The sequence below is a fragment of the Centropristis striata genome, chromosome 24 (genome assembly GCF_030273125.1).
Source record: "Centropristis striata isolate RG_2023a ecotype Rhode Island chromosome 24, C.striata_1.0, whole genome shotgun sequence".
NCBI classification, from domain to species: Eukaryota; Metazoa; Chordata; class Actinopteri; order Perciformes; family Serranidae; genus Centropristis; species Centropristis striata.
The window spans coordinates 19,369,808-19,385,013 of NC_081540.1; the positions used below are offsets into that span (position 1 = coordinate 19,369,808).

General features: G+C 41.6%; 1 protein-coding gene across 1 annotated transcript in view; it reads right to left on the reverse strand.

Moving 5' to 3' along the window:
- Window positions 1-12,783: 12,783 nt before the first annotated feature.
- The window catches only part of pard3ba (par-3 family cell polarity regulator beta a), a 199,416-nt gene continuing 196,993 nt past the window's right edge, over window positions 12,784-15,206 (reverse strand). The window contains exon 24 of the mRNA XM_059328231.1: window positions 12,784-14,078. Coding sequence (XP_059184214.1) covers window positions 13,718-14,078 — 361 coding nt within the window. The 3' untranslated portion in view covers window positions 12,784-13,717. The remainder of the gene's footprint in view (window positions 14,079-15,206) is intronic.

Here is a 15,206-nt window from a genome sequence, read left to right on the forward strand (position 1 = left end):
TTTTATGTTTGCTCAACTCTGAATTCAGATTTTTGTCAACTCAACTGTAAATTGTAGGCTACTAACTTATAATTTAACATTGTAATAACTTTTAATCCTTACTTCTGCTAACTACTGCAATGTGCTGAAGTGGCAAGATTGTAACGCCGCTATGAAATGTCAGCTAATGTTGTGATCACAATTTTGAGTTAGCATTGATACGCTAATGGCTACTCTTGTAGCTGTAACAAGCAGCGCCACTAGCATCAGTTAGCCGCTAGCGTCAGTTAGCCGCTAGCTTTCGCTAATGACAGAATTTCAGCGCTTTCCCGCATTTCCCAACAAAGAAATAAGAGTTATCAGAACTATTGTCCCTTGTTGTGAACCCCAACTTAAAGATATAAGTAACAACAACTCACCAACTTGTTTTTGAGCAGACAACTGGCTTCCTTTGTTGTGCTAACTTACATTATTGCCCTAAATGTCAATAATTTATATTTCCAAGTTTTACCAACTTAAATCACTGTTTCAGGCCAAAAAATACAAGTTGGCTTTTTTGCAGTGTATGGGATTTTTGCATTGGATTTTGGATCTGTTAAGGTCTCAGGTGAGTAGATTGGAAGCCACAGAGTAAACCCACACTGGAGAAAAAAAGACTGGTCTCAAAGCAGGCTTTTTATTTTAGGTCATAGGTAAATATCCCGGTCAGAATGAGCCCCGTTCTCTGTAATAATTCATTCTTCTACAGAAGTTGAACTTAAAAACAAACAGAGTTTTACTGTGCAGTTACCTATGAGGTTGACAGGCCAACAGCTGTCCAAGTCTCTTTCAAAGATGTGTTGTTCTTACAGCCGTGTATCTATGAGCGACAAAGCCTAAACATGATAACTTCTGTGGGAACAAAACAAACTGTGCTGTCTCAGGTCTGTCTGTGGGAAAGACGAGAGCTAAAGTGAAGAAAAACACATCTATCTGCCTTCTTTTAATTATTTAAATATAACAGCGGCATACACAAGTTTTGTGGAACTATGTTGCAACGTTATCCTTTTTTTAGAAAATTTTTTCATCCACAAGAACAGAGTTATGAAATCATTCCCCAAATTCATTGTCTTCATGAATGAATTCAAATTGTACTTAAAATCTCTAAAAATTCTAACAATAACAAAGGCACAAAAATTAGATATCTTGAAAAATTTCCCCACTGAAATGAACAGTGAAAACGAATTTGAATCCCCCATATTGAAAACAACATTTAGACTGTTTTATATGTATTTTATTTTTGTCTATTTATTTTTGTATTCATTTTTATTTTATTTCAACTGCTCTGAATTTACAATATTGATGTTATTATTATAAGTTTTACTGTTGATTGATGTTCACCTAGCATTCTTTCTACACAGTGCAATGTACTGTGAAAAACGTGCCAGAAATGTTTATTTTGTGATGCTAGTTTGTGATGCTAACATGTTTTGTTCAGCGAGATAGTGAACTACACCACGGTCGCATGACTTGAACACCACTACCGTTAGCTTCAGACGCTCCCCGACAAGCTAACCAGCCGTTTGACAAGCTAGCAAACCGTAGGCTAATAAACAGTTCTTTAACCTATAACTGAAAAACATGAATTGAGGCTGTAAGGTGGAGTAATCAGAGAGTTCCTGTCCGTGTCCGGCGTGATGCCGTTTAATGTCCCCGACAACCACTGTAGACTCATTTAGCCACTTTAACACCCTTTTAAGGATATGTAAAAACTTTTACAAACTAACTAAATTACTTATGTATTTAGTGTCATACAACAAAACATCTCTTCAGCTTGTGTTAACCACAGAGCTTATTTCAGCATCTAAGTTTGAGAGGAGAGAGCCCAGGTTGCTAACATGCTAACGTACTAGCCGGTTTAAGTTCTCCTTCCTGTTCAAGGATATGTGTTAGGGCCTGCGGAAAACAGCATTTAGACGCTCAAACATACATACTTTGACCAAAATGATATAAAGAACACTACTGCGAAGCTACAAAAACTAAAAGAAAAAATGAAGAAGGCAACCTTTAAGAACAGTGTTCATAAAGGGCTCATGGAGTGAAGCACGCGACAGTCAAATGTCTTTCAATTTCACAGTAGGACAGTCATTGAGTCCATAAGGTTGAACATTTGTCATGAAGCTATAGTGTTTCTTTTGTGAAAAACCTGTAAAAAAAAAAAAAATCCCCTCAATATAGTGTGAGTGGATTCATTTATAAATCGAGGGATTCAAGCAGCAGATAAGGTCACATCTCCTGCGTCCGCTTTCAAAGCCTGTCGACACGCTCCCCACTGTCAATTGTGCTAAAGTGACTCACACGTCTCCTGTCATTCTGCTATAAATCAGCACACACACACACACACACACACACACACAAAGACTTGGTATCTATAGGGCTGCTGCTCTCTTTGCTCCAATCGTGAGCAGGAATAGGATGTGACTGGCCCTCATGGACACCCTTAGGCCTTCACCTCTGCAGGGCGTCTCTATCTGTTTGTGTGTGTGTGTGTGTGTGTGTGTGTGTGTGTGTTTGTGTGTTTCATGAGTCAATCAAGTGAAGGCCGCTCCAGGCTTTCGTGCGGCCTCACCTCGAACAGTATGGAGCCCATGTGACTATGACATATAAATTCAACTTTGTTGTGCAATAATAACATGAAAAATGGTTCGTACATGCATGTGTGTGTGTGTGTGTGTGTGTGTGGGGTGGGGGGGACTTAAGAGAAAACACACAGGGAATCCCCAGCTCTGCACCCACCCACCCTGCACCCGTCCTTCTCCCTCTGAAGTGGGGTGGGCTGAGATAAGGCGTGTTATAAAAACACTCTCTCTCAGAGGGTGGTCAGAGTGAAGAGGTCACATATCTCTGATGTTTACAGGGGAAATCCATGATGTGAGCGGGTACACGGAGACGGAAAAAGTATCTGTGTGTGTGTGTGTGTGTGGGGGGGGGTATTTACTGGCTGCATCGTTTTATCTACGTTTGTGAAGGAAAGATTGTGTATCACTCAACGACGGTACACTGTGTGTGCGAGGCGGTGCCAGGGAATGTGCATATAAATCAGGGAAGGGGTCACACAAGTGCGCCAGGGCAAAAAGACTCTGCCCCCTGTAGGACACATGCTAAATAAGCATCACAAATAATGACAATGAATGCTTGAAATTGAATCAAAAGTTACTTTCTTTGCATCTTATCTGCAGGGCTTTTATCGTAGTTGTGTAAGAGGTTGGCAGGCTGTGTGTGTCGCTCTCATTTCCTCCCTATCACAGAGCTTATCTGTGGACTGCAAAGAATTGGGGGAGAGGAGTGACAGAATGGAAAGAGGAGACGGAGGAGTGTGGCGGAGAGAAACAGAGAGACGGAGGGATGGAAAGTCAAGCTGCGGAGTGAGAAGGGCAGGCAGTTGGTAACTTGTGTTTGTGAGAGAGTGTGTAGCTGCGGCAGCTCCACTGTTATGTCTAGAAAGGAGGCATAATGAATGGGAATGACTCAGTGAAACTCCCTATTAAGCTTTTTCTTTGTGTATCGCATGACACGACGCTGCAGAAAGCAGCTCTAAACTGTCTCAGCAAACTGCAAAACGCTTCGGATAAATAAACAATTATACAAAAAATATAATGTGTCGTGTTTTTATTTTTGCAGCCGAAACTCTTCCCTGCAATAAAAAGCATCAAAAAGAAAACTTCTCCCTGTGTTTTGCTCCTTATCTCCCTCAGGCTGCAGCTCTGTAGTGAACAATCGCCTCAAGAAAATGAGCTCGAGGTGGAATCCAGATGCACAAACTGGTCACACACTTTTGGAGGCTGGAATAAGAGGAAGCAAGTTAGTCTTCTTTGCAGAGAGCTTCTCAATTAGCCACTAATTGCCTTGCCTTAACGAGCAGGACATTTCTTAGCACTAATGAAGCTGGTGGCAGGCGTGTGTGTGTGTGTGTGTGTGTGTCGCTCCCAGCTACAGTGTGAGGTGTGTGTGTTTTTGAAAGATAGAAAGCCTAGAGACAGGGCGGAGATCTAATGGAGTCGGGTCCGCAGCTCATTTTCAGCGAGCTGTTTGGCATTCTCTGGAAGGAATGTGTGGATGGATTACACTGCTGGCTGCCACAGAGACTTTCCAATGAGGCTCCACTTTGTCTTCACCCTTATCTAATCCACGTTGGAATGACCATCTCTGCAAAATGAAAATGAGGCCGGAAATCAAATGACCTGCCTGTTTGTTCGAGTCGCACAGACGGACATGTGATTTGAGAAATTAAACTTCACTTGGGATAAAAACGTCTGTGCAAGGAAGTTTGATTTGCATTGCAGAAGCAACAGCTTGAACCATGAACTATTCTCATAAAACATGTTCCTTATAAAAACCTTACATATTTTTCTTGCAAGTCCTGCATCGAAAACCTCCCAGGTAATGTCTACCCTTTTTCCAACCCACCTTATGAAACCCATTTCCGCACCCAAGCCCTGCTTTGATTATTTTTTTGTTTATTAGACCCCAAATAAGACGACAATTACCTAACTGGTGCTTCCTGCTGTTCCTCCAGCTCACTTCTTGCTGCTAGCTGCTAACTAGTTAGCTTGTTTTTCCAATTTCCCAGTCATAAATTTAAACTGGAACACCCCCTGAAGTCAGATTTCTGTCTCGGAAAGTCGGACAAACCTCAGCTAAACCTGATTTCTCTGCATCAAAGTGAATAAGTGTACTTGCCAAATGTTGTACTGTTCCTTTAAAATAAAATTTTAAATGTCACCCGGCTAATCACAACATCAACTTTCTCTAAAGACACATGATGTTTGTCTAAGGTTCTCGTAGACCAAACAGGGCAACAAGTGTCAGGTCTAAACACCCGAAGATATCTCGACCTTTGGCCTTTTGACCCATCCAGACATACAGTGCTATGTGTCTCCATGTTGGATCTAAATTCTGCAACAGTAGGAAAGAATTTGGAAGAGAATGTCTCACTTGACTGGGAGGAAATTAACTTAATATTTCAGTGCCAAATGTTTAATCCAAACTTTATTTTATATGGAACATGATGTTTGACATACTTTAGCATCAGTGCAAAAATATGCAAATTGAGGAATGATGATGTTGTTTGGGAAACCACCCGAGATACCCCCAGCTTATAGAGCAGACAATATATCACACGCCGTTTTCAAGCTCATGCGGAAACTAAGCAGTCTCTAATTCCTCTTGGACCTGGCAGGGCTCGCTCTTCGCCAAGCGGCCGGGCTAACAGGGACACACGACATATTACCCCATCCTTTCCCTGCCGTTCACAGCAACCCAACACTCCTGACACAAGCTCACCCCCAGCACCCCCGACTGCCAAGCAAAACACCTGGCATCTGTATGAGAAGGGCGCCAACTTCACAGCGACTGCCAGGCGGTCAGCTGAGCCACTGCGACACACATATTGGTAACATGTGTGTGAGAGTTGGGATGTGCCGTAAAGACAGCTTGTGTGTGTGAGCAGACAGCAGGTGTGTGTATATAAGAGACAGCGGTAGAAGCATATGAATAGTGTGCAGTGGAATAAAAATTTAATATACAGGGATATGTGTGTGTGCATGACAGACGGCTCATTCTGGACACACAGAACCGCAGTTTGGCAGCGTGTGCACTCTGGAAGCATTTATAACTATATATTCACATGCAAAGCCACAGTGGTGTGTGCTAACGTGCATGCAGATTTGTACTGTATGCATGTCAAGTGTTGGACAAAGTGTCTACATATAATTTTATATGGTTCCAGTGTCTCGCTGACATTGATGCATTTCCCTGTTGCGTGCTTCCATTCCTTGGCTGTAGTTTTGTGTGTGTCAGAGGCCAGGGCTGGTGCTGAAAGCCTGATGGATGGGGTCCAGGGGTCACGGACTTCAGCTGTTGCTGGCCACATCACAACCCAGTGAACCACACTGCTAGCCTTGGGTAAGCACTAGAGCGCACAGCACTTTTTTGGGTGTTTTTTTATTGTTGGAGCGATGGGAAAGCCAAGAGGGTCCGGGGAGATATTTAAGAGAAGATTTTGGAGGGTTTGGATGCTGGCGGGGGAGTAAGAGGGAACAGAGGCAGGAACCGGACCAGTCCAGCAGCTCTGAGCCTCCTCTGCACAGGAAGCAAATAAACAATGCAGCCCCCTTTATTCAGGTGGGAGCCCACAGGGAACAGGGCTGCAAACCATTCAGTGGACTCATGCTCATGTTGCATCCACTGGTTTAAAAAGACTTTCTAATAAAACAAGCGTGAATTCACAATAGCTGTGGCCAAGTTGTTTGCCTTTTTGCATCCATGCATTCACACTTCACCTCCGTGCCAAATTTCAGCCTCCTAGGTTGTAAACTGTGGACGCCAAAGGGTGAGGACATTTTTGTGGACTGACAGAGCGAGATATCAAGCTGCTGGTTACAGCTAAAAACTGCTCTCAACTGGGTCCAAAGACATATCCTGCAAGATATATAACAAATTGTTTATGAGTTATGGAAGGGGCTTGGGTAGAGTGTTGGGACGGAGACAGGAGCTCTCTGCCAATGATGCCTCCTACGGCCCATGCTACGTGAATCTGTTCAGGAGTTATGTTTCTTTTTGTTATAGACCACTTGTGCTGTCGAACCTCCTTTTGCCAATTGGCATGGAAACATACACACACCTTCTCGAAAACATACCTGACCTCCATGCCAAATTCCAGTCTCTTAGGGTGAAAACTGTTGGCGCCAATGGATGGGAAACATTTTTGTGGATCGATAGACTGATTGATCTATAGAGCTGCAGCTAAAAAAACCCTGAACAAGTAGATAAAGAAATGCTGTGTGTATCTGGCTGAATGTACAGGAGGTTTGTGTCCATGCTTACTGACTGAACCCACAAGAGCTCAGCACACTGAGCTGTAATGCAGAAGGCATTCCAGCTGCATGCTCCCCATGTATTACTTGATACCAGCGAAGAACAAAGGGACTTCAGTTGATTTTACACTACATGAGGTTTCTGGGCCTCAGTGACCCTGCCCAAAAAGAAAAAATCCAGCTTTTCTCCATAATGGGATTTATGAACCTTTCATTGTTGCCACGCTGATGTCATCAGCTCTGAAAGAGGCTGCTGTGCCAGGAGCGGCGGCCACGTTGCCATGGCTACAGTTGGTGTAAAAGATGGTGGTTGGTGGCTTGGCTGTGGTGTGTGGGCAAAGGAGAGGCAGCCAGCGAGCCATCATCATCGTCGCTTTTAGGGTAAATATGGTCTAAATTAACAGCGCTGCTGTATCAGCTCGGAAATAGAAAAAAGACATTAAGTAAAAATGGATGTCTTAAACACAGCACAAGGTGAAACCAAGCAAGAATATTGCACAGGATATGAAATTATTTCCAATATCAGCCCAACTGTGGAAATTCAATTTCACAGCTCATGAACAATATCAAACAAACATGCTGGCTGAAAGAGCACACTCCAACTTGAGTGATACTGTATCAAAAGGCTACACAGCAGACATAAAAGCGGATGAGGTGGGTGAAGGGCAGGCTAACGGGTAACGATAATCCATAACTCGACCAATCTCCATATTCAGGCCGTTTAAACTGCACATTAGCCACCCGCTATTCCCGTGGCCTGTCTCAGACTCAGGAGGAGGGGGCGGTCCGGCTTTCTAATGAACTGTATAATTAAATGAGAAGCTCCGCTCGGCCCGCTCCGACTGCTCTCGATTCTGAGACCATGATGCCTTAACGAGGGCTGAATTGAAATGAATGGCAGCAGGTGAAGGACAGAAGGACAGCGGGCTAATGCGGTGGAATGTGCCTTTAATGAAGAGGATAAAACGGGGAGGGGGGCGAGAGCAGGCCGAGGTCACCGCGGGCACTCACCCGTAGCTTCATTCTGTGGTGTGAGGGTGTATAGTCCCCACACACTCTCTATCTACTGTAGACTCCCCCTCCACCCTCCATCTCTCTCCGTCTATCTCTCCCTGCTCTTTTTTTGGGAGCTGTGTGGGAGAGAGATAACTGTTTCAGCTTCTCCACTTTGCCCTCCCCAGAGCACGGCTTTTGATTGACACATGCTAACAAGCTAAGGTGTTCGACAGGGGCGCCGGCAGAATAGGTAATGCTAAGAGAACATAACCAGGGAATTCTCCCACAACCCGCGGTTCATGACAATCGGCTGGGGAACAGCCCGTGCTTCTGCATTTTTGCCTTTTTCAGAAACTGCGACAAGAATGTTGGCTTATGAGGTGTCAAATTAATTCACAGGAAAGAAAGCTCATAACACGAGAAGAATCGTCGAGGAACTTCAACCGAAAGGCAGATGGGAGCAGAGAATCGACAAATAGCTTTTAAGGAGGGGTCCTTGATATCAAAGGTCAGGCAGTGAGTGGGAGGGGGGATTCTGAAGCATGGAAACATGTCATTGTATCAATGGCTCACGGATGGATTACTGAAAGGGCCGGACTGGCTCAGGGGACAAAGACACAGCAAAAAAATACTCAAAATGACAGCAAAGAGACTCAAACAGACGACAAATTTTAATTAAGGTACCAGGGAGACAGAAAATGATGACAGAGACACAAAACAACTACAACAAGACACATTATGACCACCAAGTGACACAGAAATACTAAAGACACAAAAAATTACTAAACTAAAACAAAAAAATGACAGCTAAAAACTTAAACAATTATAAAGTGACACAAAAACCACAAAGAGATGCAAAACAACTGCAAAGAGACACAAAGAGAATAACAGTGGTGATGAGAAAGGGCAAAACGACCACAAAGAGACAATGATAAAGAGATTAAAATGACAGAAACACACATAACACGAAGAGACACAAAACAACTACAAAGAGATGCATAACAGCTGCAAAGAGACACAAAGAGGGCCATAATGGAAAGAGAGATAAGAGATCAAAATAATGACAAAAAAAAAGACAAAGAATGACTACGAACTGGGGCACAGACTTAACATAACTACAAAAAGACCAAAAGATTTACAAAGTGACACATAACAGCTACAAAGACGCACAAAATGACAACAAAGACACACAAAATGACACCCAAGTGACACACGATGACAGAAAGACACAAAATGATGACTAAAAGACCAAAACAGTTATAAAGTGACACAAATACCACAAAGAGACAGCAAACAACTACAAAGAGACACAAAAGACAACAAAAATACCCAAAACGACTACAAAGAGATGGAAAATAGCTGCAAAGAGACACAAAGAGGATAAAAAATGGCAATGAGAAGAGACAAAACAACCACAAACAGGCAAAAAACAATGATGAAGAGATTAAAAAGACAAAAACACAGTACACCCAACAAAACAAAACAACAAGACACAAATCAACTACAAAGGACCAAAAGATTTACAAAGAGACACAAAACGGCTACAAAGACACACAAAATGACCACCAAGTGACATGGAATGACTACAGAAAGACACAAAATGATGACAAAAACACCAAAACAGTTATAAAGTGACACAAAAAAACCCCCACAAAGAGACACAAGGCAACTACTTAGAGAAGAAAATGACTATGAAAAGACCAACACTATTTTGAAGTGACTACAACAACTATAAAGAGTGACAAAGACGCGACACAGCTCGACAGTCTGTGTCTTGGTCCTATGTAGGAGACGAGGTGGGGCCCTTTCTTCATGTCTGTCCCCAGGAGCCCATTGTCTCATTATCCGCCCATGCAATGGCTGTGACTGTGTCCAGTCCTAGTGTGTGTCATGTGAGTGAACTGTTGTGAATGAGCATGAAGGAAGAGGAGACACGGTAACTGATTACAGAAGACGTGTGTTACAGCCAAGCATTCCTGACAGTGATTTCAAAGCTTTTGTTTAATGGACGTTAAATGCAATTAATACAAGGATGTTCCACTGCTGTTGTTTATTGTCTTTGGCAGCCAACTGACCACAAGCACTTGAAGGAGGCTGTTTACGGCGTAGTTATTCTTTAAAGTACAGTGAATGGCCAGTGAGGCCAGCTTAAGTGCTGTAAGTTGCTCTGCCCTCAGTGAGAATGAGAGAAGACATGGTCCTGCTGATCTGCAGGAAATACTTCCACTGGGGGGGAATTCAAGGATTGTCTGTAATCACCTTTACTTAGGTCAAACTTATTGCTGAGCGTGAAAGTTCTTTCGGTAACACTTTACAATAACCATCATTTATAAATGGTAAACAGATTTAATCATCATCGTTTAATCATCATTTATAAACCGTATATAGGCAATTTATAATGGTAAACAGAAAATGTATTAATGTTGAACTATAATTCATAAATGCCAAAAAGATGGTATATTAATGTCAGTTGATAGTTACTTTACCATTAACAAACAATGACATAATTATTAGTTTATTAATAGTTTTGCACTCATTTGAACATTTTTAACACCATATTAAGTGTGTTAAGGATTTTTAAATCATTCATATACCTTGAAGAAATTGGTTTAAAAAATTTAACGATTAAATATGTATGTAAATGGTTTATAAACAATCTATAAACATCACTTCGATGGTTATTGTAAAGTGTTACCGTTCTTTCTTGGGCTTAGTCAAATGTCCTGAACGTTGTTGTGAGGAGGGGTTGGTTTAAAAAAAAATTGGTAACGCTTTCTTTTAAGGTTCTTGTAATAACCATTAATTAACAAGTAATAAGGCCCTTGTAAGTCCTTATAAGATGCTTATTAACATTATTGTGTGTTTATAAGCTTATATAAGTGTTAATAATGGCAATACAAACACCCATGACCCACCCATTATGTCTTTGCCATGCCTTTATTAATCTTATTTTGTTTGCTTATTGATATTAAAATATACTTTATTGCTCATCTATTATAAGTTAACTATAAGTTAACTATGCTTTTTGCAACTACCGGATCTAAAGCGAGAACAATGCCTTATTACTTGTTAATTAATGGTTATTAAGGACCTTATTATAAAGTGTTACCAAAAAATTAAATCTTCCTGTGTGTTTGGGGGCCTTCTCATTTGTTAATCTTCTGAATTTCATTATTAAACACGATAGCTCATAATTTAAGTGTTTTTATCCAAGGCATCATCTCCTCTTACTTCAGCCCAAACCACAATATTTTCCTAAACCTAAATAATCAGTTCAGATTAACAACATTAACCAGGTTTTTAAAACTGTAAGCAGCGGTTAGCAGCTAACATTTTTATCCACTACCGCAACAATTTGTCGTTGTTTGTTTACATCAAAGACAATCCCAGATTTAAACACATAAGTAGGGAGCATGACTTCATTCTCTGGTCAGGATGCCATTAATGCACTATATCAATACAAAGTAAATAGTTATTTACTACTATATTAATGTCATGTACAGCCTGTTAAGAGGAGTGAGGAGTCAGCAGTCTATAGTCGTGTTTCCATTAAAGTTGAAGCAAATGTTGAAGTGAAATTTTGACATGTTGCAATAAAGAAAATATAAATTAGGGACGTTTCCATCAACTGGTTTAGAGCTAATAAACAAAGCTGCAGTAACGTACTTTGGTCAGAAGATGGCAGTGTAATGTGTTGCTGTAGGCTAATCCGTCAGTAAACAATAGAAGTAGAGAAAAAAATACCAAAAAGAGGTTGCTGATTGGACAACTTTGGCAACAGAAAATGAGAGAAATCTTTTTCTTTTTTTCTTGTTCTTTCATGTCAGAGGAAACATCTGATCAGTTATGGGAGTTAAATGTTCACTTCATCAGAACTTATTCGTAAAAAGTGTTTCCATCTCCTGATTTGAGCATTAACAAATATTTTTTTTAATAAGACATAACCACCTCAAACAAGCATGAAAAAATGTATGCGCATTTTCGAAAGTTTTATCCAATTTTGGTGTTTCCATCAAGCTTTCCTCATGCTACTCTTCAAAATGTGCAGAGAAATGCATTGATGGAAATGTGACTAATGACTGTAACGCAACCGAGAGGTCCTTGAGCATGGTAATAAATGTGCACAAAGATGCAGGCTTTTTGGTCCAGTAGCTAGAGGATTAGCTGGAGACAAACAGACAGTGACACACACTCAAGAAGAAGAAACAGAATGACATCTTTTTTTTAATCATGTTGTGATAAAGTTCACTGTATTTAGACATTTTAACCTGTTTTGTCATCACAGGATGGTGAGCAGACAGCTGCTGTGTTTTTTCCTTTCATTGTTTATCCAGCTTGTGATGCATTGTAATGCTGTTTAGAAAAGCACTATATAAATAGAAACATTTTATAATAAGCATGTGTTTATTGCTAATACTTGGCTGGATAGCTCATCGGAAGTAGCTCAGCATCATGATGTTTGCTCTCAGTCTATCTGGGAAAAAGTTAATTTGCTTAAAATCGGTCGGAATGAAAGAAAAGTCTATTTCCAGCTCAGACAGGAGAGGGTCAGATCAGCAGAGGCCCGGTCCTTGTTGGCCTTGACGCTAATTAAACACTAACTGATAGAAAAAGCCTTCTCCACACTCTAATTATTCCCCATTTCAAGTCTAATTTCACCAATCAGTGCCATCTTTATTTCTGAGAGCAAATTGGGCAGTAATCATTTTCTAGTGGAGATTTCCCTGCCTCTAATTGTTGAATATGATTTAGTCATTATCAGAACGTTGGCTACTCTTATCAGTCATCTCACAGGGCAAATTTATCTTTAGATTGAGCTCAGAGAAATTAGGGTGAATATTTTAATGAATTTTTAAAGTGATGACTCACAGTGTTGTCGTAGTTTGACTGAATATTTTAAATATGCATAGTCTAGATAATTGGTTAAATTAAACAGAAATGGGATGAAACGAGAGAGAGAGAGAATATTTAATGCAAAATATTTGTATAAAAAATCATTTGACAGCATGTTTAAATCAAACCACCATTGACACATTGAGTGAGTTTTCAGTGCGGCGACATTAAGCATTGATATATTAAAAGATAAAATGTTTAATTAAGCTCTTTATTAGCTGCACTGTGTGTGAGGACAGCTTAGGTTTATAATCCGAGCTCGTGTGTGGATCAAGATTTATACATTTTTATTAGAAACACCACAAAAATATCACAAATAAACTCATTTATACGTTCAAATGTACAATAATAAACCACGTCCAAATAATCAAAGTACAAAAAGTTTGACAGCAGGATGTAGAGGAAGTCAAAGAGACAAAACATCAAGGACAAGAGGATACTTTGAAGGGGAGTTACTTCCTTTTCCTGTTTGTCGACTCCAGCTTCCTGTGTCTCCTGGTCAAGGTGATCTCTTTATTTCCTTCAGTGTCATCAGCTTGTGCAAAACGCTGGAAAAGACTCGATTCTATACAACATGTGCTAAGTTAACTCTGCCATCACTTTAATCGCCCTTAATTTAATTTCAAATCTACATTATAAAAATCTGTCAAAATAACATCCTGTTGATATAAACTTGCAAATATACACAAGCGGTTGCAAACATGTATATTTATGTACACACACACACACACACACACACACGAGTCCTTAACGCTTGTTAAATCTGTCCTGGCCTGTGGAGAGAGTTATGACCAGATGGTTCTGAAAATAAGCCTTATTTTAGCCTCCCAGCTTGTCACTTATTGCTTTCAGGGTTCCTGATCAGATAAATTAATATGGCAAAATCTCACTTATCCACTTTGGCAGCCGAGGCGACAGCTGATATAATGTTTCACACGCTGGAAACATGAATTTATTTATATTCTTTGTGACTTCTGTGACTCCAGAGTACCTTCTCAGACCGCACCTATCAGGGGGTTCTTCCGCCTCGGGTCGGGCTCTCTATCGTCTCCGTAGCCGTAGCGGTCCGGGCTGGTGTAGCGGCCCGGGCTGGCCTGCCTGTAGTTGTCTACTCGGCCTCCGGCAGCTTCGTAGTAGTGGCGCCCTCTGCGGCCGGCGGCGGGTGAAGGCGGGACGTCCTGCCTTACTGCAGCACGGTGCGGCTGTCCTGTGCGGGGAGACGAGGGGTGGTATCGCTGGTTGCTTGGCGCCTGATGGCCCGTCTGGGGGGGGGGAGCACGGCCAGAAGGGCCCTGGTAGGGGGCTGGTTCTCTTGGCACGGGTCTGGAGTGCGTGGGGTAATCATATGGATCCCTCCTGGAAGAGAAATAGATGGTGGATAAGACTCACTGACACCATTAATATAGATACAGACACATGTGTGGAGAAAGTATAGAGGAAGATAATATTTAAGACTGGTTTAAACTGGTTGGGAGTGGAGGACGTGCCAGAGATTTGGCCCTCCCTCGTGGTAAGCCTCCTCCTGTTATTCAGTTTACGTGGTGAGGCTGTGGCCTTGGCAGGATGGAGTTGTGGGGGGGACGTGGATGGAGAGATGCCAAGAGATAACAGCAAATGCCTTGGTAAGCATATATGAGGCTGTGTGTGTGTTTAGCTGGAGTGTGTAGGAATGCGTTTGTGTGTCCCAGGGGTCTGCAGTAACGAGGCAGCCAGCTGGAAGTCTCCGGTTCCCTCCCACTAGCTCTGGGTGATTAGGGGCTAAACCCCTGGGTAAGGCGACACGCGGGCCTCGGGGAGACGGAAGGAAAAAGAGAGAGAGAGACTGAGTAGGAGAGGAGAAAGTACGAGAGGTTAAAGAGAGAGAGGAAAGAGAAGGGAGGGCTGCTCACCTTTCACAGCCCCCATTCAAATGTTTTCCATCTTATGTGCTGTTTCCAGTGCTGAGTGACACACATGTCTACCTGCAGCAAGTAAGCAAATCTGGAAGTCGGGTCCTCGCTGGAAGGGAAACTCTTCTATTTATAAAAGTGGTGATCTACAATGAGCCCTGTCACCACCGTGAATGAGAGAGATATATATATATATATATATATATAGGCATTACGTCTAGGTGTCATGACAAACTTTAACAAAGACCACATCACTAACTCTATCCAGCCATAAATAGAAAAAATACATAACCAGTTACTCTTCACTAAGTCAGCAATCATTTTCTTCTTCATCCCTGTTTCATGGGATAAATTAGCACAATGCTACATGCTACAAAGTAACTTTTTGTTTATGTGCACAAACTGGTGTTTGCCCACAGCAATGCATTCCTGGATACCACTGTGGTGTGGCAAAATGCATGTAAACACACATTGTTTGGTGGTATTGTATTGAGGAGTGTCTTAAACCTGCATTCTTTCTAATGGCCAGCAGGGGGCAACTCAATTAAGTGCAAAGGATAAAAGCAATTCAGTTCCCTGTTGGAAAGTGCTATAT